The sequence below is a fragment of the Diadema antillarum genome, unplaced genomic scaffold (assembly GCF_040938485.1).
Source record: "Diadema antillarum isolate AM-2024a unplaced genomic scaffold, OU_Dant_1.0 seq00000149_RagTag, whole genome shotgun sequence".
NCBI lineage: Eukaryota > Metazoa > Echinodermata > Echinoidea > Diadematoida > Diadematidae > Diadema > Diadema antillarum.
In genome coordinates, this window is record NW_027271222.1 from 519,796 (window position 1) to 547,785 (window position 27,990).

General features: G+C 38.9%; 1 protein-coding gene across 1 annotated transcript; it reads right to left on the reverse strand.

Moving 5' to 3' along the window:
* Positions 1-21: 21 nt before the first annotated feature.
* On the reverse strand, positions 22-27,845 carry LOC139727739 (transient receptor potential cation channel subfamily M member 5-like). Its single transcript, XM_071638718.1, has 24 exons — positions 27,754-27,845; positions 23,777-23,942; positions 18,261-18,441; positions 14,560-14,735; positions 13,614-13,842; positions 12,962-13,109; positions 11,889-12,091; positions 11,058-11,164; positions 10,398-10,532; positions 9,762-9,812; positions 9,413-9,500; positions 8,468-8,666; positions 7,245-7,470; positions 6,704-6,796; positions 6,177-6,346; positions 5,173-5,317; positions 4,496-4,624; positions 3,823-4,074; positions 3,045-3,219; positions 2,451-2,583; positions 2,016-2,212; positions 1,235-1,367; positions 686-776; positions 22-291 (listed from the first exon to the last, which is right to left on the reverse strand). Exons 1-24 carry the CDS (start codon positions 27,843-27,845, stop codon positions 22-24), a joined length of 3,789 nt encoding a protein of 1,262 aa, XP_071494819.1.
* Positions 27,846-27,990: the final 145 nt, after the last annotated feature.

Genomic DNA, 27,990 nt, shown 5'->3' on the forward strand with positions numbered 1-27,990 from the left:
GTTGTGTCATCTATTTTGGCTTTAACTGAGAGTAGCTGCATCCACATCGAGTAGAGACTCTCCCTCATCCAGTTCAGTACCCGGCTCGTCGGTGCTACTTTTACTGGGTGATGATGAGGTACTTGTATGGGTTTTGGGAATATCCAAGGACTCCCTCATAGCCCGTTTAGATTCGTCAGCGTTTGCGGTTTCCACTGGCTTTGGACTCGGTGCAGTGTGACCCAATGTCGTCACATCTGCCTTGGTCACAGCCGAGAGAGCTTTGAGTAGGAGGTCTTTCATTTCTAGCATCTGATAGTTTGAAGATATGATAGGAATATCATTAATTTTCAATTTATCATCACCAAAGCAATTTCAATGTTTCAAGACATTTTGTAGCAGTAAGCAACAGAACTTAGTGAGGATTTAAGACTTTAATTGATAACGAACTTGAATGCACATCATAGATATTAATGTCATCACATTTCAACTTGCTGTAATCGTATGGGGATAAAAGGGACCAAATTAGTTGGAAGATGTACCACGAAATATGGTAGCATCACTTAAAGAATAACAGACACAGGGAAATTGAAGTTAGATTTTGAATACGATCATCAGTGACCAATACTTTACAACATGGTCCTGAAAACTGATCTTGAGTGATCATGACTACAGTGCTTAGTTGGAAAAAAAAAATGTTCCTCACCTGGCCTTCAATGTTATCTAGTCGCTCCTTTAACTTTGACGTCAAATCTGGGTTACTGGTTGATGTTGATTTTTGTGTCAATTCTGAAAGCCTGCAAGAAGATAAAAAAAGGTGATACGTAGACGGCATAAATTTTTTATTTTCACCAGCAAAAACATTTATGGACCATGTGAAAGAACATTTGTATACCATAAACACATTATTTACAAGTGATGTGAATGCAATGCTGTTGGATATCATTTAATGACTTTTGATCTTTTGATGTGTGTTTATGAGGATGATGGGATAGAATGTAAATTATTTTATGTAAATTCCTTAATGATTTTGCACATTAATTGTTAAATGACTGGGTTGTTTGAAATATAATCTCTGCGATATCGCGTCCTTCCTAGATTAAAAATAACTTTTCTAAAGTGGAACGATTTAAAACAAAGTACACTGTAATATCAAGAAACTGCACAATTTTTAGACGAGCATATGCAGTAAACTGGCGTATTTCACTGTTTGGTAAATTATGTGATCAAGATGAAGAGTGTTAGTACGTCTTACTTTTGTTCAATGGATGACATCCTGTCAGCTAGGCCCACGTCCTTCTTTTTGCTGGTCTTTGTGACATAGTGCTCCCCTCGTATCTTCTCCCACGTTGTAATCTCGGCTATCAGATCACCAGGCAGCTTTCTCCCTGTGAGGACACAAACAACGGTCTGTACTGCTCCAGTGGTACATGTACTACAGAGGTGAAAAATATGTTTTCATATGTGCGTGCGGGTGTGGGAGGAGGGGGGGGGGTTGTTTTACTGCTCTCTGAGGGTTGCCCCTTTTCCCCTCATCTTTGGAGGATGAATCTGGGACCGGAATCCCTAGAGATCTAGAGTGACTGATGACAATCAACTTTTATCATTAACAGCGATTCCAGAAATTTTAACACTGTTTCCCCGACACTGTTTGGTTTCATGAGAAAAGTCTTCTAAAGAAATAAATTGTATCTCTTCATAAAATAACTGAATGCATTATGCTTGTATATGTTTGCTGCCACGAAGATTGTTACAACCCTGGAGCATATCGCAATCTGTGTCCGTCGCGTCTATACTCAATGGTGAAGGCAACTTGACCTCTGCAGACATGATATAGTTAACCCTGGACCTTAAGGACAGTCCTCCCCCGTGACAGTCTTTCTTTCATGCGGAGACAGACAGGCAGACAGTGGCTTGCCTGTATCATTATCTCATCAATATAGACTATTATAGGGACATCGATCTATAGCATCTTCTAATGAATGGGTATATGTTCTGAAGGCCCAGTGCCTGGGTGTGACTGTCATGAGACTCACTGAGACTCCTGGAGACAGCGAAGCGGTCGCAGCATCCACACCAGCATCGGAGGATGAAGCTGCAGAAGATGAGGAAGTGACTGATGATGATGAAAGGCGGGGCCAAGACGGGTCGGTTGTAGTAGTCCTTGATCAGTGAGTACCGCTGGTATTTCCACACCACGTCCGTGTTCTCCTGAACCTGGGCAAATGTGTAGCTGCAGGGGAACGGGAACAGGTGTTGATAGCGGTGATGGTGGTTACCTTTTGGGAACGAATGAATCTGTAAACAATCAAGATAGCTTTCCTCCCTCTGTCCTATATTGTCCCGGTTGGAAAGGTCATTAGTTATTGTCGAAAAGATAATACACGCAGATAAGCTAAAGGTGTATATCTGTGTTTCTAGCCTTACGACCAATCGATGGTAATTGAAGCGGCAACGCCTCAAATACTTACTTAAGCATGGCAATGAGAAGGTTGAGCAGCATAACGTTGCTGATGAACAGATAGACCGCTAGGATGATGACACCAAACGTGCTGTTGGCTGGGCAGGGCGGCATCTTGGGATCGTCATTCGAGCAGTTATCACCTATCATGCACATAAGAACAGCAAATCCCCCTTTTGTGGCTGCATTTTGATAGACAATTCATTAGGCACAGTCGAAATCGGAGACTGCATATCACTCAAACATCAAATACCAGAGTGATGATTGTGACAGATCTCATTTTAAAGGTAAGTGTAGTCTTATTTTTCTTTTGCTCTGAATTGATTCATTTGTATCTTGCAATAATCATCTAGATTAGGATGAACATACAGTGTACTAGAATTGTACAAAAGAGACTGTAGAGTGGTGCCCATTACAAAAGTTGCCAGTCCTTGCACTTGACACATTCAGTGTCCCGCTTATGACTTTTCTGTCCGCTTTGTATCAATAAATTTTGTATCAATAAAACTTCTCTATAGATAAGTCTATCTGCCTTAGCATATCCATCTTTCCGTTCATCTATTCACGTACTTAAATTCACCTGTCTACCCGTGTCCTTGCTCACCTGCGATCTCCTCGAGGAAAAGCTCTCCGTAGATCTGGAAGTAGGAGTAGTAGAAGATGCCCTTAAGCAGCTCTGCCGGGTCGGTGACGTGGGGGAAGAGGACGGCCTGGACGGCGATGCCGTAAGCCAGGAGGAATACCATCAGAATGCAGATAAACACCAGCAGGTCGTTGATCTGTAAATGATATTCAAGACGCAGGAATAGAAGTTGCCATTTGTAGAAACAAAGCTAAACACCATCACCACCACTACCACGTACACAACCACCTCCAACAAGAAGAAGAATCAAAAGAGGTGGGAACAGCAGCATCCCATGTCCGAAATGAACCCGAAATGAAGTATCATGTCCATGTTTCTTGTTCTCTTTGTTTTGTCGGGGGACGGGGGAGTGGAATGCAGGCTTTAAAATCCTGTACCACAGAGGCGTCAGTTATGATGAAATTAGATTGAGTCCTTCGGAATAACCTTTCGATGGTATATTGTTTCTGTTTGATTGCGACTGACAAACTGCCCTACATCGACGTAAATAAGCACTGAATTAATCGGTGCTTTAGTAGCAGCCATGATAAAAATCATGAGCATACATACCCACGCTGTATTCGAACCAACGACCTCCTGATCACAGGACAGGCGTTTTTGTTTTGTGTTACTTTGTTTTGTTTTGTTTTTTCTTTCAAAATATCTTTTCGTTATAAGAATTTTCCTATGGGGCTTTGGGAAATCCGTGTTGACGGACTCAACCTACATTACAACTAGTGACGGCTGCCTCTTTTATTACCATTTTCATTATCATGATGAGTTTTGGCCCGAGGTGCTTGTTGACGGAGAAAATGTGGAGGAGGCGGATGTAGAACAGAATGAGAGTCACCGAGTGCACGATGCGCGCCGCCTCCAGGTATCCTGGAAAATGACGGAGAACGGTGCCGGCTGAAAATAGGACCATCGTGAGCGTGTCCACCAAGTAGTAGTAATTGCGCAGCCACGAGTGAAAGAACTTGCGGCAGTTGAAGAATCCCCCAATCGAAATCATCTATTTTCCGCCGGATAAACAAAACAAAAACAACAAACAGGCAACAAAAATGAAACGTACAATAGATAATTCACAATCAATGAAACGGCAACGAGGCCTAAATCTGAATATGCTCTCATAATAGAGGAGTATAATACTATGGGTGACTGTACACGGGTACACAAAGCACGCAAAAAAAAGGGTAAAACAATGCGCGAGTTCATTAAGTTTCATAATGAATCTGTTTGCCTTGTAGCAAAAGAAAGGAGAGTAGGAGAAGAAAGAAGACAAAGACAATGGTCATAATGAAATTGTAGCAACACTCTTTCCCATGCAAAAGTCACACTCAAGAGCAATAAGATCTCAAGTCTTGTGTCTGAGCACAGACGCAATAGACACACATAGACCCGTTTTGTGCCTTTCGTCTGACCAGTGTTCTCACCTGTCTGAGGGTCTCGATAATAAGCGTACAGACCCAGCCTATGAGCACGTACTCGGACAGTGAAGGCTCTGGGTGGAAGTCACACAGGATGACGTAGCTAAACAAGACCAGGAACACCAGATGGGACATCTAGGACACGTGCATGAAAAACAAAACGAAAGCAAAAAGATAACCAATTAAGACATCTTCGATTAGCAATATCGGCATCATGTATTCAATTGGTTTTGTCAGTGATCTTACAACGTACACCATTCACTGTTCGTGACAGTTTAAGCATATCTTCGGTTTGTTCTAGTTGTAGCAACTTGTTTTGAAAGAAAGGGAAGAAAATGATTTTTTTTTTGTTTTTTTTTTTTTTTTTTTTTGGTCGTAAATCAATAATGACTACTTTATGCGCTAGTCGCGTGAACCACCAGATTCTGATTTTATTCATTATCAATGTTACTCCATATCAAAAGAGCCTCTTTGCTCGAAACATGGCAAAACCCGCTACGGCATTTTTTTTTCCATTTTTTTTTTCAGCGCTGGAAATACAGTCCAGCTTCAAGTTGATCAAAACATGACTGTTTGGTAGTGTTGTTTTTTTTTAACATACACGTATCCTTATTTTTGATCTATCGCTATCATCACATATTAGATATGAGACCTCCTCGTAAAGAGAAATCAAAGAAACATACCACGTAGTATCTGAAGTTGATGGCGGGAGCGCTAAGGAAGAGCGGGATGCGTTTAGTGAGCGGAACTCTGTTACTCTCCTCCTGTCGGACGAAGGCGTCCATGTTGACCGTCTTGTGTTTGAAGATGTCATCCAGAGGTAGCAGGCTTCGCAAGGATAGATATCAAGATATACAAATATATAGAAATAAATTCCATATCTTGAATTGCATATATTTCCATAGCATGACATTCGCGGGACGATAATTAAACATCGCTTTGTGACATATTCATGGCAAGGATGAACTCGATACAACTAATCCGCAAAATGAATTGAGAATACAGTCATTCACACTGTTAAAACGATATATCATACTAGTATACAGGTTAAAGGATCAAGTATGAAAGACAGACAAAATATCCTATTGTTTATGATTTACTTACAACAACAAAAGCTGAAGAAGAAGTCATTCTTTTTTTTTTTTTCGTTTGCAGCCAAATTTCATGACAGTAAACACTTATACTTACCCGTACTGATGATGGTGACGATAAACATGACAAAAGTAACAATGATAATAAAGATGATAATAATGAGCAACGACAATTCCAAAAGTACAAGTGTACTAATATCTTCTACACTCATTGCTAATACTACTATCACAACTATATACTACTGCTACTACTACTACATGTACTATGTTACTACTACTACTGCTTATAATAATAATAATAATAATAATAATAATAATAATAATAATAATAATAATGATAATAATAATAATAATAATAATAATTATAATAATACTAGGCGGCCTAGTATCGCTATACTGCTATTACCTCTGTTACGACTACACTACTGCTGCTGCTGCTACCACCACCACCACTACTACTACTACTACTACTACCACTAATATTATTACTACTGTTTTGTGCTTTAACCACATCTGCTGCCATCACTACATTGATACTTGTGATTAAGTCGGTGTTGAAAAATGAAAATAGGGAACACGCTAAGTTCAAAGCTCACGTAAAATTGGGCGCTGGGCTGTTGGGCGTGAATGGCACCGAATTGAAGACAACGCTTCCCGAGTCGCTGATTATCGAGTCCCGTCTCGCTCGGTTCATCTGGCTGGCATCCTCGTCATCATCCTCATCGAAATTAAATCGACCACAGGCCCTCGACTTCGATGCCTTCGTCTAGTAAAAAAAAAAAAAAAAAAGCTATCGTAAGCGCAATGCACTTGAAAGGTACATCGGTACGGTTAGTAGATATCTTACAGCCATTAATTGGATATGCTGGAATATGGATATATGGAATTGTCCATACATGTAACTGCGTAATACTAGGAACTCAGAGTGGTAACTGTGAATAGGTTACGTTTGTTTCATTCTTCAAGACACGGTGCAACAAAGTTAAATGGGTCACTTGAAAAAAAAAGCGTCAAAGCATTGAAATAACCTGCAGTAGGCGATAAACATCCAGTATTCGCAGTACTTTCTGTTTCAGGAAAAAGCAGTACATTGTGAATTCATGCCTGTACTGGGGAAATGTACCTGTAGCGTCACGCTATACTGCCTGTCCTTTTCCTCGTCAACAAACCTGATTCCAGTGAGGGCGAATGGAGGAAAGAATGTAGCCAGCCACGTCTGTCGGTAAATAAAAGAGTCATAATGGCATTTTTCTCAGACTTGTCGTTCAAGATTAAGTCAACAAAGGCAACATAAACAATAATGATAATTTAGAAACATGTTATGTACACGTCTCTTTTGAATCATAGTGATTTAAATACTTCCCATTCAAAAAGTTTGTCACGAGTAATCTTGGTAATTACTTTACATCACGAAATAGGTGATTTACAACAGATGAAGGCTGCGGTTTGCAAGCAGCGATGAACGAAATTGGCTTCATCGCATTAATTTTGGTCATGAGGTGATGACGTCCTATATAACACATCAGTTGAAAAGCTAACAGTACTCAGTTGTACTCAATGATGGTTTGTGATCGTAATAAAAGACGCAGTCGAACATAATAAATCCATTGTTCAAATGGGCAAGCAGTGAGCCAATCACATTGTAGTACTGGATGATAGCCTACCTTAAGGAGACCGTTTTGTCGCGATATTCTTCCCATCCACAGGTCGTTGAGCACGTTCTGCACTGCTGGGTGGGCGATGAAATACTTGTCGTGGGCTGCAGCAGCCAGACAAAGACAGGACACGTTGCCCCACTCCGGCATCTCACGGATGAGGAGGAGGGAAGTCCTCCGACGGTCCTCTCGGTAGCAGTCGTCGAGGACGCCTAGTGCCAGTTTCTCGTAGGTTCTGGTATAGCCATTGTATAGTGATAAAAATAATAGTATACTGATGATAAGTAATGGTGACAATGATAATGATGGTGATGATGATATTTATAATAACAATGATAACAATAATAATAATAATAATAATAATAATATAAATAATGATGATAATCATCATCGTCATAATCATAATCGTAATCACAATCATAGCCATAATGGTGATTGATGTAATTACCGGTATTATTATTATCATCACAATCATTAATATTATAATTATTATTATTATTATTATCATTAATTTTATTATTATTATTATTATTATTATCATCACAATCACTATTATTATTATTATTATTATTAATTTTATTATTATTATTATTATTATTATTATTATTATTATTATTATCATTATCATCATCATCATCATCATCATTGTCATTATAATTTCCTTATTATCAACAAAAATTGTGATCGGTGAGTTTATATGTGTGTTTCTGCGTTCAGTACCACTTGAACTTCTAGTATATAGTAACGTATGCATGCAATTCTGAAATTAATGGAGAACATAAAAACAGGTCAATTTGAAATTGGAGCATATAGCCTCTACCATTTCCCTTGTGAGCTTGAGGATTTTGAAAATGTTTATACATGTACAAGGAAAGTTTATCTTTTTATCATGATCATACTCATCTAATTTGCATAGAATAATGACAAAGATATTGCTATACATATAGTATTGCACTATTTCCCTTGATGCACCAACTCATGAATGGAATGAAACTATGAGATATCAGTAGAACTTTATATATAAACACCAAAGGTACCGGGGTTTGTTGTATATATGGTGCACAACAATTTGTAGGGACGCTAAAAACAACATAATCACGCTAATTAAATACTTCCGCGAATAGATAACATGGAGTGTAACCATGGTGATGTGCTATAATTGGCAAAGAATATAACCAACGAAACAAACTGCCTTCCAACGCCACCTGCTCACTCTTGACTCTTGATCTCACCTCAAATGGTCCTGAAGATCAGCCAACTTCTGCGGCTCCGTCTCGAGATGGTGCATGGATCGCATGATGCGAGTAGCAACGAGTGCTCCACCCATCCACGCTTTACCCTCTTCCCAGAACAGCTGAGCGGTCTCAACGCGGTCTTGCAGGACTGCCCAGAGGAACAGCTCGCGACAGGGACTCAGCACCGGTGGTGAATCTGACATTATTGACGAAAGAGTTAAAAACGGAAAAAGGAAACTTTCCTAATTCACCCATAGTCGTTGTTATCAAAGTTCAGTTATTGACTTTTAAAACCCTGGAATATGCCCCCGTGTGCAAATTGATTCTGTCTTTAAATCACCGCAACTTTGAAGGATATATTAAAGATAAAAGTAACAGGGATCCTTTGGTTTCAAATCAGATCCCTCGAATGCTTAGTCGTCATCAGATATTGTCGACAATTTTCTTTTATTAACTACTATTGTATGATGTTTGCAGTGATATAGACATCAGTACTGCCTATCAACACGCATAATCAATAAATACAACTTAGTCAATATGGGGTACAGCTATGATGGACGTGGTAATGGGAAGAGAATAAATTCCACTGCTTCATCAAACCTGGATAGCGGACATGAAAACTGTAACTTTTATGACCAAGTAAGATATTGGGTGAAATTCGACGAAAATTGGTAAACGAATTGGAGATCATGGTCACAATACAGATGTGATGTTGAAGGTACCAACAGAGACCGTGTCACAATACATTCTACAGAGTGTGAACGGGCAGTTATTCATAATTATAATGTCTATACGTGTAAGCGAGTGAAGTTGACGAAATGTTGCACGTTGACGGACCTGTAATCGCTTAAATCAACATTTGAACCAAAATATAACCTTCCTTAATAATGCTTTAATATCCATGTACAACAGACGCATAAATGGAAAAATTGAAGTCCTGACCTGGACGCAGATAGTGCGGCTCATAAGCGTGTGTGGTTAGATCTTTGATGACTGCCCCTACTGCGGAGAGCTCGATCGGACCGTAATTCTGTGAGAGAGTGGGGATAACATAATAATGAAAGATCCCACTTCTAAGTCTTCAACAAGATGGAGGACGAAGGAATTTGCCGTGAAAATGATTCGTGATATAATGCTTTTGTGTTATATATCCAAAAATGTATTTAACAGTGGCTATCCACATTATCATAAATGACAACAGCAACATTAATCCCGAGAAGCAGAATCGATTTCGAGAGTAATATCACCAGGGAAGTCAAGGTATTCATAACTGCTTTGATCAAGTACTCACACTTCCGCTTTTCTTTCTTAGCAGTCGGTACAACAATGAGTTTTCGTTCACCTAGTAGATAGAGGAAACAATGATAACACAAATCAAAAGAAAATAGACATTAAATACGATTTGGAAAACAATGAATGAGGAGATAATAGAGAAACAGAAGGTGATCTTAAGCACTGAATGGGTAATATATCACAACAATACAATCTTTGATGTCATACAAATTTCTTTTCAATTGTTATAGTTGTCAAATCAATGTAAGCTTCCTTCAGTTCACGAATTCATATTTGATAGTATCCTATAAAGAAATCTTATATACATCGTGAGATGCTGGCAAATAGCAAAAAAAAAACAACAACAAATGATAAAAACAAACCGAAGAACAAGAACAAATTACGAGAGTAAAAACAGAAAGGCAGCATTAGACGAAGAGGGGGGGGGGGGGGGTGGACAGACGAAGGGGATAAAGCAAACATATCAAAGGTGGAGAAAAATCACTCCACAATCAGACATGGTTTCATGCCTGTCTTATAATTTTAGTGTATGTATATTACATCATCTTTTCTGCATAAAAAACTAGAGCCACTATGGCAAGTTGGACTAGTGTCTGTGTTTACTGTGACCAATCTCACACGTTCGTCGTCTCACCTCATTGTACAGTCGCCGGAGCTCGCCGGCATGGAGGTACTTGTCCAGTTTGATGTTGATGTTCAAGAAGAGTCGGATGAAGTCTGTCTGGTCGTTGACCAGCGCCATTCGAAGCGCCTCCGACAGGTCCGACGACTGCAGCAAACAAAATTTGGGACCGATTTAGACGTTTCCCTACAGATGAGATGGGTATACTTTGGAAGCTGTTCATAATGATTGTGCCCTATCTACCGTTCATATTCTTCCCCGATAGTTTTGATAGGATAGAAATTAACTGCAAACGTTATTTGATATGATTCCTGAAAACAGAAACGTTTTTTTTATTTCAATGAAGTAATTACGTAAAATAGTTCATTACAGAGGTACATTTTTTAAACTGGATACCAATAAGAGTGTCTTTATTTTGCATTGTCAGGAAACAATGAGTCATTTATTTATTTTGCTCCATATATTCCCAAAAGCTGTTACATATGATTACTCAAAAACTTTGAGCAAGGGACTTTGCGTTACATTAATGTGTGTATGTTAAAGGTGTTCATAAATAAAATCAAACAAACAAGCAATGGACAAATCCATTTTCTTCTTGAAATATCTTCTGAGAGAGAATTTTCAATTGCTATCATCAATCATGCAAAAATCCGTTCTGTATCCAAATCACACCTTCCACTTGTATTGAGCCAGGAGTTGTTTTTGAGCCAATTCAACTCGTTTCCAGATCACTGCATAGGCCATGTGTAGTTGGTTTTTCTGCCGAGAACCTTGTGACCCTGGAATGTGTTTTTTAACCAACAGAAATTTTCGAAATTATATCAGATAAATGTAACAATGAATATAGCGATGCTTACAAGCAGGGGGGATTTTTTTTTTTTGCATGGACTTTGTAGGTGTTTTGCCTACACTTTTAACTGGAAGGTGAATAAACTTATCGTTGTGAAAATGATGGAGTAGTCAAATTTTAGGTACATAAATACTTTATTCGCTTTCTCGTACTCCACCATCTTAAAACTACAGACATATTTATTATCATTGTCATCATCCATATTATATAATGTGTGTAGGCTTTCATGACTGTATATAAACCAATAAGCATAAAAAAAAAATCGTTCAAGCATTAACCCCCCCCCCACACACACACACACACTTTTAAAAAACCGCTCCGCGGAGTCTGCGACGAAAGTGTCCAGTATGCACAGAGCAGTGAAACAAAATTATTGTGCATTCAGAAATTGCCTGGTTTAGCCAGCCAAAGTGAAGATAATGCTTTTCAGTTTTCTTCTTTGGCATTTTGTCATCATAATTATTGTTGGTGGCTATTAGTGTCCTGAAAGAAAGAATAGGAATTTGCTTTTCATTGATTAACAAATTAATGATGCGATAAGGTTGTTCCAGGGATATTTTTTTTCTCTCTTTTTTCCCCCGTCGGCAGTGAATGCATGTCCCCTTTGAAACTATTGTTATTCCCGAGACCTTCCACGTCAACATGAAACCAACCTTTCAGAAGCGCTCGTAGGAAGGCCTCGTCGATGTCGATGTTGGGCGAGCCATCCACGCCATCGAGCTCGTAGATGTTGAGGAGATGTCGCTGCCTGATGATATCGCTAAGCTGTGCTAGGAGATCAGCTGACTCGTCAGCGGGGATGACAGTCTTGAACTCACTGGTCATAATGTCGTGCAACATTGCTTTGTCCTCGATACTGTTATGACAGGTAAAAAGTGCACAGAGAGTTATGTTTAGAAATATAATATATAAAACAAAACACATTGAGAAAGGACTGATTAGATGATTTTGCATCTTAAAAAACGGTTGTATGTTTTGTAAGACCAGTGAGAAATTGATTTGTTTTTCTTCGCATTACAATGTATTAAAAGTCAATTTCTTTCAAAAGGCTAAACATCTTATTTTGTCATAATCATTTTATAACACTCGGCATTTCGTGGAAACCCTGTGATTTGACGCAAATGGGATGTCTATCAAATTACATTGCAGTCGCACAGTCATGTTGTACCATTAAATGCTTCTTGGCTAGGGTTGACGACCTATCAATGAACACACACCTATCTGTATACTGTCTGTGGCGGCAGTAAGGTAAGGTAAGTATGGGGCGCCAACTGTCTCATGGTCCATTTCGTCGACGAAGTGACAATTTCGTCACGAAATGACAATTTTGTCAACGAAATTGTTATTAAATATTTTTTTTGACAAAAAAAAAGACTACGTAACACTTGGCGCCCCATACTCACCTACGAACTTATCCTCGAAGTTAAGGATCACCGTCTGAACGTAACTTATATGAAGAACTAAACGCTACAAACATTTTCGGCAATGAGAAGGCATTCATGCTGTGAGACGGAGTCAGTACAACAATTATTATTCTTATTGAGCAGTACAGAAAGCGTGAGAACACTGACATAAAAATAATAATATAATAAACATGAATACAAATAATATTATAGTTGTATTCCCAAGTCATTGTCCTTATGATCATCAGATTTTATCACAGCTTGAAGAATAAGTTACTTTCAATTTTCTCTCGAATGTTAAGAAAGGTAAGCCCGTGACTCACCCGAGCTTGTAGGCCTTTGCCACGACGTCTGCGCAGCCATACGAGCCGGCCAGGACGAGCACGGGGATGCGATTCGTGATGGCACTGTGTACAGCTCGGATGTGATGCGGCCCGCCATTTACCAGAAAACAGACAATGGGTACTCGCGCTGCAGTGATCAGGTTAAAGACAAGTCTAAGTCAGCGGGGCACACAAAGGCTAATGAGCAGTGCTCAGAAGGGAGAGAAAGTGAACAAACTGGAATGAGGTTGTGAAATAACTCAGAGGAAAAGGGAAGAAAGAGGAAATGAGGATATCGGAAAAGAGAACGAATATGTACGAGAGTATGGACTAGGGGACAATATACCTGTATAAGAATTGAATGAAATAAGGAGAGAATGAGGAGATAGAAGAATAAAAAAAAAAAACATAATGAAAAGAAAAGTAAGACACGGTATTGCGGTAAAGATGAAGAGAAATATGAAGAATACTAGTACTGCGGAAAATCAGCTAATCAACTTTATTTTCTTCTAGCTTTCTATCACTGTCCTCCCATGACGGTCATTTTGGGGCATTCATCCCGGGTATTCATCTCTGCTGAATACGAAAGCACTGTCACAGGCACTAAAAACGTGGTGGAGGACAGCTTTATTAGCAAGTTTGGTGCCCTCACCCTTGTTACTATGAGTGATGTTGCGCATAGCTATCTCCTGCTCAACGAGACTTCTCAGTTCAATCTCCGAACCCGGCTGGTCTAGGCGGCCTGGACCATCGCCACTGTCGGGATGGGTTGATCCTGGATTGCCGTCCGTAGTGAGAAGAGCATAGGGGTAGTTTGGATCTAGCATTCGGTGCTCGGCCATCGCCTCAGAGCCTATTCCGTACACCACCGGGCGGTCGTTCTAAGGGTAGGAGAGGAAAATGTACCCCACCATGGAGGCCGAATTCAAATTCACTTACTGGGATAGAACAAAACATAATATAGTGATTGTAAATTTATTATGAAAAACGTTGATTTAATACTGAAGCTGAAAGCGGGAACCGTCCACATCTCGAGAAGCTTCCTCCCTGCCTAGAAAGTGTTAAGACATACACATATCATTGTATATAAATCTGAAGATTATTGTATGAAAGTTATCCGAACTTTGATATAAATCGTAATCTACAGAGGGAAAGGTGAATGGAATTTTTTTCATAGACTATTCAGCTTCCTGATAATCTTAAAAGATTGATAACCTGAATGATGAATATTTGATAAGAATAGATCTCTTGCGTGTAGTTACGAAGATTTTAAATATAATCATTTCAACTTAACTACAGATTTCCTGACATACCCTTTGGATTCTGTGAGCGGTCATTTCAACCAATATACTCTGTGACGTAATTGGATAACTGTTAATCGTCAATAATCAACGCAAATGACTTGTAACGACTGTGATGTAGTCACAAATCACAGATAGGCTGATTATGATATGCTCATTTTATACTTCACCTATCAAAGAGATTAATATCATGTCATAGCACCCTCCACTTAAAACGGTCAGCAAATGAAAGAACACTAGAGTTTCATTGCGAAAACCAACCAAAGAATTAAGGAGTATAATCCACACCAAACCAACCTGTGCACCGTCAATCAATGCCTGAAAACCCTCAATGTCTCGCAGTGACGTCATAGCAATAGCGGCCACTTTGGCTCTACTTCTCCTAGCCCCTGCAGCCACAGCGTGGTCCCTCAGTGCCTCGCCTAGAGTCTTCACGATCCCTCGGTTCAGTCCGCTCGAGATAACCCATGCACCTGTTCATGCATACAACATATGACATAAAGACAAAGAGAGATAGGAACAAAGAGACAGACATTATGACAGACAGGAGATGGTTATATTCGTATACAATGCATTCATGGTGAACAATTGCAAAAATAGCCTCACTCAAGACAAAATTATTTTCCAAAGACGTTAACCAGTGAGGTATTGCTATGTGTGTAGCTACCTCCTTGGTGGTGACATTTCACTTCACAAGCAACATGCATCAATGATATAGGACAATTTCTTACAAGTCCCGCCCAAGTAATCATAAAAATACAAACGATACGAAAGACGGACAAAGATTCTATCATTTTTGCCAGACGGATAATATAGGATTTTCCTGCTAATTTCAAACTCTTGCCAATCAAATTCGTAAAATGGTCATTTAAATTCAACGATCCCTTACGGTTCGTGTCTATCGGTCATTCAATTTAACACAAACCGCAAAATTTCGTTTTTACGCGATCAAAAGTGTTATATAGAAAATCAATTTCGTTTTATAGCACGCAATTTTTTGAGCGATCGAAAGTATTGATATGAATTCATTTTCGTGAATGTGCGGTGAAATTGAATTTTCTGCAACCCCCCAAATTAAGAAATTAATCATGGCTGGTGAACATAGTTCGAGCAGTTAAATTCGTTTATAGGAAGTCGATTTTCTACTTAATTCATTCAAATTAGTGTTATTGTGTACGGTGAATCCGCGTGGACACAATATATATTTTGATTTTACATGCATTACACAAAAGTGCATACATAATTTAGATTTTAATCTCCTATTTTCTTTTTCACTTTTTACTCTTCATTCTCTTTTCATTTTTTGTCATTTTCCTTTTCTTTTCTTTTATTCATGAAGAGTTGCTTTCTTTGTTTTGTTTTTGTTTTCCATGTTTCTTTTCTTTATTTTCACTTTATTCTTTCATACATGTCATTTGTACATGTTTCTCGTGCATAGTTTTGTGGCATTTTATTTTTCATTTATGCATCTCTATCATCGTAGTTTCATATCTTTCATCATTACGTTTATGATTCTCCCACAAACGTGCATTATATAGCTGTCTCCGTTGTAATATCAGAACGTGGTCTTCAGTGTGTAAACTCTGCCGGTCTATTCCGTCGATGTTTTGTCGTTCCAGACATCGTGGAAATAATGTCTGGCTGTGTCGGTACCACTGACCGCATTTTTGTGCGTTGATGACGGCGAGAGTCGAGAGTCGGCCGACCTGGGCCCCGTTTCATAAAGCTGTTCGTAAAGTTAAGCACGACTTTACGAACAACTGGAATATGAAGTGCCAATATGTGTGCCCATTTTTCTTTTCCTTACGTTTTAAAAATGTGCGACTGTATGTCAATATTTCGTCTACATTGGGGCAAAAGGTGGTACACTTTCAACTAAAAACGTGTTTTAATATGTAAGAATAATCATTATCACCTGCAAATCCCAACTTTAGCTATTGAAATTAACAATGATTAGGAAACCCACTCGGCTTGCCATCTTCCAGTCGTTAAGTAAAGTCGTGCGCAACTTTACGAACAGCTATATGAAACAGGGCTCTGGAGGAGCCTAGTAAGTTCAATCTCAAGTGCTGACGATGGATGCCTTCCTCTTGTGCCCCCTCTCTGTCATCCATCCTTCTCTGCCGCTCTGGACGAGCGAGGAATGCCTTTTCTTGACCTGAGCTTTAAAAGTTCATGTGTAGAGTGAATGTTCTGCACCTGATATTGGAAAGGGGAATATGGCGGAAGCAGCTTGAGGGTGATGTTGTCCATTCCGTCAGGTAGTCTGGCGTTGATGTGTGGTTGGGCGTTGTCGAAAATGAGAAACACCCGATCATTGTCCTCTTGAAAGATCTCCTGTCAGCATCGGGATGTATCAGCCATATAATCTTCGAAGCCTTCTCTGGTGACAGTCTCTTGCGCCATGGCGTGATGCACCAGACCGACATCGGTGGGCTAATGCCAGGGTTGATTATGTTTAGATTTTGCCCTTGTTGTCCACTGACGACTCGGCGAGCCGTCCGAATGTTCAACGAGTACATATGCATTGTATCCATGCCCGTCAATGAAGAAAGGTTTACACCCCCCTTTTTTTTCATAAACCGACCTGTTGTCTAACACTCGCTGTTCATTTATTGTCGCGGGACATCTTCCACCAGCTTGGATATGTGCAGCATTTTACCTAAAGAACTTGCGATGATACTGGTACTCAGCACTTGGGGCTTGTTTGAATCCAAGTCGGTCTACAGATGTTCGAGGGTCGCTAAGGGGTTGGCATTCAAAGCTTAACGAAGACACTCTTTCATCTCGTCGTCAATCTTGGCATTCATGTTGCCACCTTGGGGAGTTTGTCTCTTCGCCCTGTTCGAAGGAATGTTGCAACAATAGATCTTGATGTCTGGCTCTTGACACCAAGTCTGTCCGCCATTTCAAGTTTGTCCGTTTTGTTGTATTCAAAAGCCGCAATTATACTGCGTCGGTACTCATTAGGCGTTTTCACATCAGCCCGATAAAAATCCAAGCTCGAGATATTTTTTAATTTCCCAAGTCAGAAAATAGCGCGCTATTTCGAAACATCGTTCTGATGTGAAAACACCTATTGTGCGTAATTGGAAGCGAGCTGGCTGATGGTCAGTCATTATGTTTTCTGTCTCAGTTGTCAGTTCAGTACATTATCTTGCCTGTCAGCGCCAAGTTTGTACAATGAAATGGAATGATACAGAACTCAAAACACAGAACGGATGAAGGTGTAAGCGTTTATTTAACAGACTGTACTAATCTAGTCTAATTCATGAATGCGCAAATGGACCTAGAAACAGCTTTTCCATCAACCTGCTCCTGACGAACAGCATTATACAGATCTATTACGCGAATAAGATTTTAAGTATGTTTATGGTTAATAAGGGGAGAAAAGGGGCATAGGGCTCCTTAGGAAATCAAAACACCACTTGCATAAAAAAGCTCAGAATTCTGACGTTTTCAAAGATTTTACAGCAAAAGAATATTTCATGTCATTAATTTTGTCAAATGAGCATAACATCACCAAAGCAAAGTATTGATCTGAACTAGAATTCCCGAATCCCCTCCCTATCTTGATTTTCCACCTGGTGTGAACCTTACATTCTCAAGTTGAGTGCACAGTTATTTCAAATATGCTTTCTCATTAACGAATTTGAATGACCGAAGGGACGCAGATGTTAGGCATGGACGAATTTGAATGACGATTGACGAATGCCGTAATATTGTTTATAGTGTCAAATTGATTGGCGCAATTTGCAGTTCGATCGCCGAGTTGCTGATTTTGAGCGCCCAAAGACGATTTTAAACTCCGCTTTTTAATCGGAAGAAATTCGGACGACATTGATTGCTCGAAACGTTAAATTGATTGGGGAAAGTTCTTAATTGACCAGGGAATCCTATATAAGTTTCTAATCATGTATTCTCATCTAAAAAGATACTGTGATTTATATAAGTCACCAACCCGTCCGATCACTTTATCGGTATAGTCACTAACTTACCAGTTGTGGCAGCAGCTTTAGCTATGCCCAGACGAAACACTTCCCTTCGTTTGATGTTCATGTGGAATTTTGCGGTGCCGCCGACCACAGAAATAACCAGGTTTGGCTTCGGGAGTCGCCATTTCTCCAGCAAGAAGTTCACCACGTCCTTGGGGTTCGCGTTGGTTGGCACCAGGGCGAACTAGTGAATGGAGATAAAGGGAAAGGTTCGTCATTCTAATGACAGCGCTTTGTGTCAAAATAGTTCCTTGTGTCCCCCCCCCCCCCACCAACTTGCACGAAACAAACTACTATTCCTTTTTACCAATAATAAACTAAATAAAGGTTATGCCATTTATGGGAAGACTTCCCGTAACCTTTATTTAGACCACCATCAGCAAAAAAAAAACAAAAAAAAACAAAAAAAAACTCAGCAACCTATCTATTTTGTGCAAACTAGCGGGGGGGGGGGGTGCATAAGGAACTCTTTCCGTCAAATGTCCAGCGACGAACAGGAGAGCGGCAATTTGAAAGGCGAAATCCCTTATTCGAAAATGGACTTGGAGAGAATGAGAGGTAGGTAAACTTTGCATCAGAAGTAGATAACTCGTCAAGTAATACACCATAGCTATCAAAATACTCCCCATACATTTGTCCTGGTTTCATTGCGTGTGCATGTGTGTGTGTGTGTGTGTGTGTGTGTGTGTGTGTGCGTGTGTGTGTGTGTGTGTGTGTATTTGGTATTTGGTGGAAAGCTGTAACATCAAACAAAAATACAAACTAAAACAAAATGACAAGATGTGAAAAATGTACCTCTGGAGACGGTTAAACTAGTGAGGTAAGAAACATTCTAGCTTTAAAACCAGCAGACGAGATTTTTGGCTATCGACCGAGCGAGCAATAGAGACGGGGTACTGATAAAAATTCCGGGGCTGTGGAGAAAATCTAGGGCAGCACCTTAAAAAATCCTGACATTTTGGTCCGGGTTTGACTCCAAAATATTTCAAGATATTTCTTTCTTTTTGTAAAGCCAGCGAGCATTTTTTCTTTCTTTCCTCCTTGGTTGCACAAGGTTCGTCGAATCTATCATGCCATAACTTGGGCTCCTTGCATTCGGAAACCGGCTCTATCATATATATACATACGTATTATGGGTAGGGGCACCATGTCTTGAATCGATGCAATAAGACGATGGTTCAATCGTTGAAGACTCCAACCTGGCCTTGCAAAATTAATGTGAGTCGCCTGATAATCTTTCAGTCAACTCTGATGTGATATTCATCCAATTTAGTCACACTCATTTGTCACGTGGTAATGTGCACATTTCAGGATCGTTCTTTGCTTAAATATTGAAGTCGAGTTTCAATTAATGTCCATTAATTCTGTAAGTGTCTACGAGTATTACGTAACATAATAATATTATTGGATTTACATAGAGGTAGGTACTCAGCACTTACGTACAGGCAAATTGAAGAAAGAATAGTAAGTGCCAAGTGATTGGTTCAGAGCATGATGCCGCGGGGCATAATAGAAATAAGTGAGTGTGTGTGTGTGTGTGTGTGTGTGTGTGTGTGTGTGTGTGTGTATGTGTGTGTGTGTGATAATGTGCAGGTAGAGGGGAAAGTGGGGATGAGAGGGATAACGAGTATTGATGATTGGTGCTAACCTCCATAGAAATTATAAAGAATCTTGTAGCCAACGTTAGAGTGACCGCATTACCCCGAGATCCCCTAGCCCTTATGTCGACTCACTCCACTTCTTCAATGCTCTGATGTATGTCCTTACTGCAAAGTCCATTCCTGTAGATATTTTAATGTGAATATATCCTGTTCAAAACTTGTCTAATATCAAAACAAAGCAGTGTAAAATGATTATGATTATTCTCAAACAAACAGGGCGCTCCTCGTTGCGAAGGACTGAGTCTGGGATTATTCAGAGCAGAAGGATGCGGCAAAAGCGGGGTTCCCACTATCGTGCGATCCATTGCGAACGCCACGATTGGACATTCGTAACTGATCGTGGAAGATTTGTTGAACTCGTCTGAAATTTCACGTTTGGATACGAGGTTATGCGAGTCTTTACGTGTTGGTACGCTTGAATGCGATATGGTCACGATTGGTCTACTTCAAGCGATACGATCTGTCACGATCTGGCCTGCCGTTCAAATACGATCCGACACGATTGTCCTGATTGAATTCACGATTGATACCGATCTAACATGACCATTACGATCAGGATCCCCGATCTGGTACGTGCAGCAACGTACTACTACGTTCCAATACGAATAGCGCGAACCAATACGGGCTGCTGAGATAAGATACGATATCTTTTACGATCGGGATCAGAAGCGACCCCCATTTAAGGCGCGATGGACCCGAATGGGAATATCATAGTCCGGCTGACGATGGATTTCATTGTTTCCCTTAAATTATGCAGAGTGATTAGGCCTACTAATTTTATCCACAACCATTGAGGATGGCAAGGCTTGACAGGTTGACGATGATGACAACGTAACCTTTGCAGTATTGCTAATGACGATTATGTTATCAGAGAGAAAGCAGAACCCAGGCCAGCCATAACCTCAGATATTCCCTCGTCTAATATTAAACGTGAAGAAATTAATAGATTATGAAAACGATATGCTCACCCTCCCCCTCACAAAAAAAAAAATGAAAAAACGAACCCAAATACATAAGATTAGATGATTGCCCCTCTTCCCAAGAAAAAAAAAACCCCAGCAAGACAAAATGACCTTTCTCTCCAATACATGAAGAAAATAATCATATAGTTTTATGATGAAATGGAAGCTAAGAAAGAGGATGGGATCATTTTGAATGTTACATAGTATTATGTGTTATATACGCTCGATATAAGAAAGTTGGCCGAATGGATAGTATTGCTTATGTGTCCGATTTCATATTCGCAAAGTGGATGTATCATATGCCTTTTTATTTCAAAATGTCGTTATCTCATGGATTATTAAAAATTTGCTTTATTCGGCTTGATTTAGTGTTTTACTTAACTATGTTTAACATAACTGATACACACACATTACAGAAAAGTGACTCCCTAATCAAAATGATGTCACTTTTTCACAAAAAAGGAGGTTTTACGCAAAATTATGTCGCAGGGGTATATTGCTACACTTATTGAAGAACTAACTGTGAAAAAAAAATTAAGAGTGATCTTCATTGTCATAATCCACGACAATGGTCACTTTTACATTTGCAGTAATAATGAGAGTTGAAAATAACCATTTTCCTCTAAAATTGTGCTCTACCAAACATACAAAAAAAGACATTGAAAAGTGTCAAAATATATATGTAAAGGGGTCAAACGATGGCTGATGAAACAACAACTCTTAATTACTATGTACAATACACAAACAGCAGGATACTGCAACCCCCCCCCAAAAAAAAATACTCTGTAATATACTTTTAAAAATTAACCATTTCCCTTTGATATGTACCCATTCAAGCACGATTCATTAAATTATTCTCATCTTTGTACTGACGTTAGTCAGTACGTGCAGACATACAATTGCCATTTTATTTTTGCTCATTTTTTGTTTTCGTTACAAAAGTTATCCCATACCCTGTTTTGTGTGTCTGTATAATGGTAATAGCAACTCATTAATGAAAACATTGTTAACATAATGTATGAAAACATCTAAAAATCTGTAATACAACTTTCATTTTATGAAATCATTAAAAAAATGATTTTGATAATGTACCTTAAAAATTACAATTAAACCCCACACCGTCATACAATTTATCGTGTGGAAATAATAATCTAAAGATGCAGGCTACCACCTACCAGAATACAAAATAAATCAATTTATGAGTGAAATAAGGGCAAATGGGCAAAAAATAATAATGATAATAAGCGGAAGTGAAGTGAAAGAGTCGATCCCGATCAACACGATTAAGAAACAAGATTAGAAGAGATTTGCTGCGTTTGGATACGATCCTAGATGATCTGATGCGATGATCACGATCAAAAGTAATCGTGTCATTCGTAGAAAATTTTTGAACCGTCCAACATTTTCCTACGATTAACGCGATTGCCACGATTGACCTTGAGATCTGATACAATCTGATAAGACCATCACGCTTGCTGCACGATCAAGACCACGATTTCAATCGTGGCGCCAATCGTGACAGTGGGAACCCCGCTTTATTACACGTGTCATTCATTACAAACCTAATCGATGTTACATAAGTGATTGAAACATATTCGTTCAGAGAGGACAACGTGGTATACAAACGTTACTGTTAGGAAGCCAAGAAGGGTCGTTGCTATTAATTCCCCTGTCCTACGGTAAGCAGCTTTGTTAGAATTGTTCGTGGTAGTGACTAAATTTCGTAAACAAATAATTGGCGCAATCAAATGCGTGGCCGAACGCAATGAATCTCCCGTGTAATTGATTGTGAGGATGACGTCATTCTCGAGGGCCATGTAAGCACAGACTGAAAGTTCAGGCTAATCACGGAAGCATGTGACAATTCATCCAAGGTTGGTGTTTTTTTTTTTGTGTTTTTTTTTTTTTGTTTATGTGTGTGTCTGTGTGTGTTGTGAATTAGCCTGAAGTGAAGAAGACAGCTATTATTATATTTGTCAAAGGACAGCTGAGGCAAAAAACACCTTTGAAACAGAGAGAGAATAAGTTAAAAACACATGAAAACTGTGGAACTAAATCAATTTTAAACGCATAACCACCGTTGCATGTGGAGACTGTAATTCTGTTAAGACTGACTAGTCATCATTCAGTAATTCAATCAAACCGGTCACTTGATTCATTCGATTAAAAAAAAAAATGATTGTGATATACACTACATGACTTTATGACTTATTCGGTCGTGCAAAACATCCGACCTGTAAAATATTCAAATAAAATGTGCAAGAGTGAAGATGATGGTTATTTTAACGATCGACAACAGACTACGTCTGCAGGTGTACATAGAGTGATGTATCGAATGTGAACATTTGCATTCAGAGGGACTTTTCACAGAACATATCTTCAATTGCAACTAGGCTTTTGACTAGTTATATCGAACACTGCTGCATGACAATATGGTTTTTAGTGCTGTTTGTTAATTGGCACGAGAGTACCAGCTTAACGGAAATCACCTTCAGAAAATTGATTCAGAACCTCTCAAAAATATATTTCTTTAATAACGAGGCTCAGCTTTTTTTCTAACTTCCTTTTCTTCTTCTGATAGAGTGGCAAAATCACTTCATGATTGAGGTTTTCGAGTGTGAGTGCTGGCTACGCTTTCCGCGAGTGACTATAATCTTGACCTATTTCATATCTCCATACATAATAATGATGTTGTCATTCTTTGGAGACGATGTGTGTTTGTTGAATTGCTTAGTTGAGTCTGTGTGTGTTATATCTAAGTGAAGGGGGAAGATCTACTGGTAGGATCAGGATCACACCTACGTCCAGGATAGCTCTACTTTACATACTACGGAACTAGGGATTACTTTCCGTGAACAATGTCCTACGGAAATGAACCCAACGACCTGTAGCCTACCCTCGTCTTCAACCATCGCTTGCCCGTGCGTAGCCCGGAGTCGAGTTCCTTGCGGTAGAGGATCTTACTGGTGAGAAACGAAGCAGGAGGCTCGGGAGTAGGAGTGTAACTCTGGAGCACTGTTTCCATCGCCACATCCTCAACTGGTGCACTAGTCGAGCCCTCCCTAGGGACACAGTAATGTAATGCAAATGACAATAATTATAATACTTATGATGACAATGACAATAATGATAACAATAATATCAATAGGCCCAGTAGTAGTAGTAATGATAATAATAATGATAATCATATTTGTAATGATATCAATAATTAAAAACAACAATAATAACAACACACTATCAGTAGTTGAAGTACTCTCTAAAAAAAGAAGAGTGAAAATTTTCACTCTTGAAGGAGTAAATAACAGAAAAGAGTGAGTTTCGAGTGAAATTGGAGTGAATTTTTAGTGAGTGACTTTTGAGTGAAAATGTTCATTTTCACTAATTTTGAATTTTTGAGTGATCCCTGAGGTCACTCCCAAAGTAGTGAAAATGAAAATTTTCACTAAAAATTCACTCCAATTTCACTCGAAACTCACTCTTTTCTGTTATTCACTCCTCCAAGAGTGAACATTTTCACTCTTCTTTTTTTAAAGAGTATTGTATTATTCTTATTAATTCTTCACCTTATTATCATTATTATTATCATTATTATCATCATCATCATTATTATTAGATAAATTAGCGTTATAGTAATAATCACGATTATTTGCAGCATTTGACTCAGCTATTTTAGACTGTAAAGTGCCGTAGACATACTATATAGTACATAGACTGTAAAGTATACCTTTATCCAGCACATATGTTTGTAAGTGCAGGTGTACACTATGAACGGACATAATATGTTTTGAGGGGAGCCTTTTCTGACCAGCAATAGGGTGGCCTCTATTGGGTGCTGTCTGGTTTATTCCACACTTTTGAGCAGCATGGGCAACACTTCTCACCAAGAGAAAGATTAATTGTAAGAGCGGTTATGTAATTGAGAAATGCGTTTGTTCGAGGAACATGCTTGGACAAAACATCAAAAAAGGCAGAGGTAAGCCCACTCAAAACCTTAAACAAATGGCACTGGAGCGTGAATGATAAGCAGCTCTGGAATGGTAATCATTATTTTCTATAGTCGAGTTGTGTTATTATAGGCCCTATAATATTGTGTTCTCGGACCAACGCCAAAAAACAAGCCAAGCACCACGATATTGAATGGTCCCACGTTCTGAAGTTACTTCTTGCCCTAAGCTGATAATACAGTGAAGAATGCTTTACAGTAAAACCAGTCTGGACATTATAATGAAAATACAAATGATCCTTCATTCATTCAATTTCTTAAATTGCCCTAATGAAAACACATGGTAAATACGATAAGAATATCAGGTGCGTACACGAAATCTCAACTTTTTAGCAAAGCACTTGCGATGAAAGAAAAGAAAGAAATCATTGAAAAAAAAACAATGTATGAAGTAATAGACACACAGAGAGGGAGAGATGAGAGTGAAGAGAGAAATAACACCAATTATACATCAAAGTTGTAACTACGAAGAACTCTCGACGAGGCAGAGTTTTAAAAAATGCTGGACATAAAACATATAGGCTAATCATCTTACATCCAATTAGCTCAGTTCGTAGTGCCCCTTTGAGGATGGGCTGATTTTGCTACAACACGCATTTCCCATGGACCCCTGCCCGAGTATACTCGGGACTCGTCCTCAACGGGTTAAAACGTGTGGAGTTACAAGTGGTGGTTCATCATGGATATTCACTCTTTGTACACTTTTCCCAAAGTACTGCAAAACATAATAATGTAGCTCGCCATCGGGATCCATTTCATCATACAGGGTAAAAGAATTGTGGCGAGCCCGAATCTCGAGATAGCAACCACTGTACATATGCCAGCTATGGTAACCACACTAGCGAACGTGTGGAAGCACACTAATCAGACGTTAAGTTGTATAAGAGCGCGAACATTGTGACTAATCTTAAAGCTCACAGCGTCGAAGCGCACATGACACGGAAGTGAAGAGTTTGTTCCTAAAGCGGTAGTCTAGCAGACTCAGACAGAATGATGATTGGCAAGTTGGAATCTTAAATGGGTTCAGCATTCAATGAGTTTCACTTGTTGTGACCTATAAGATAGGTATTGTGACTCACCCAACCCCCTTTTTGATATACTAGTACACGACACAGGATTAGTGTGTCACACAACCTCTGCGCACTTGGCAGATAACCAGTATGGAATAAGCACATACTGGAAACGCAAGGCAATTAGCAGAAAAACTGTTCCTAGAGTAAAAACAACATCAACAACAAGGATATAGAAGTAATACTATTAGTCACATTCAAATCATAATGTTATCGAGTGATGCAAGATTTTTTTTTCCAATTAGAACAATTTGTATACTTTAGACGGCTTCGATTTGGAAGAAGTGTTTGAGGGGAAGTAATTCCGTTTGAAGTTTTGTTCGTGAAGTCATTTTAACCATAGAAGATCGCTTAATCAGACATTCATAGAAGAACATTGAATCTCGCAGTCATTAAGTCTGGGCAACATGACGCAGCACCCCCGCCTGCCACCCCTCCCAGAGCGAGGCCTGCATGGCAAAACATGGAATGGTACTTTTAACACCTTATAGGTTAATCTGTTGTGGATGGGGTTATAGTGAAAAAGGATACTGCGTGATATTCAAATGTTATTTGTAAGTGCTCTCGAAATTTTTATTTGTATATATTTATAAGAAGAAATGTAGAGAAAATATACTTCACTTTTATAGTAATATAGTCCACTCTTGTGAAATAAAATATATTATGTCATCAATACGCCACTTCACATTTAACACTAGTCTGCAATGACCTTTGGAACCACAGACTTTACCAAACATGGAATACTATAATCTGTAAGAAGAGCAGTTGAAAAGAACCAAGCAGAAAATGGTAATTTAGATGTAAGTGCTGTTTGATGTCTTCTGTTAATCATTTTGACCTGTATAAAATACAGCATTCAGTTGTGTATTCTAATAAGTGCATGGTTGTTCATGCGCGAACATCATAACATGGTTTTCATAAAGACCTATCCATATATTGTGATTATCCATTCATGTTGTAAATGTTCACACAAGAACATCAATAACATGATTTTCATAAATACCTATTCAGCTCACCTCGGTTAAACAAGTCAATTTCAGGAGAAGGTCTGCAATGACCGTTATCTGCGCATGCTCAGATTTTAACTGTGAACTGGCATATTGTGACTGAAAAGAACACGTAATTCGTTGTTTTATCACGAGTGAAAAACTCAGCTTTTTCTACGTGACATTGAAAGAGCATTTGAACTCTCAAGTATTTTCAATTCAATTCACTTTAAACTTATTTTATTTTTTCGACAAAAACACACATTTCACTTTCTTTTGTAACAGAGAATAAGGTAAACAAGTCAATGTGAAAATAAGCAGAGCAGACAAGTCAATGTGAAAATAAGCAGAGCAGACAACTATGGTGAAACCTTGTTGTAATGATGCATTGTAATGATTACTGGAGTGATCAAAGTGAAGTCATGTCCGCCAGAAGGCAAGGGAATGTTAATAGATAATTTCATTTAAACATATTGTGGAATTTTGTATACATTTCATAAGGACTTTAAAACTATAAATAATAATAAAGTTTAACTTGATTTAACGACCCCATTTCACTGATTTAATGCATTCATATTAAGTTTCGTTAGAATTTCCTTTCATTCTCAATTCCAACCAGTATAACATCTCTTGAAGTTTATTACAGAGAATTTAATCTGATTTACTGTAATCTGTGTGGACCGAATGAAACTATTTTTTAAACTTGTGTTTCTAATTCCAATATCATCCTTGTACTTTAGATTCAGTTGGCATTCTCATCATTGATATAATCATTATGAAAATCATAATCACAATCGTAGTCACTGCTACTCACGCAACGATCGTAGACTGTCCTTGCTGGCTATCCACTGTATAAATCTCTCCCCTGTCTTTGTGCGTGCTGCCGGTGCAGCAGCTAGTCGCCATGGCAACGACAAATCGTGTCGTCAGATTTTATGGCAGCCAAACAATAGTCGTTACCGATTCCAAACGGTCTTCAGCCACCATGAGTTCTTACAAGAGAGAGAGAAAGAGAGTGAAAGTGAAGGAGAGATCGAGAGAACGCAAAAAT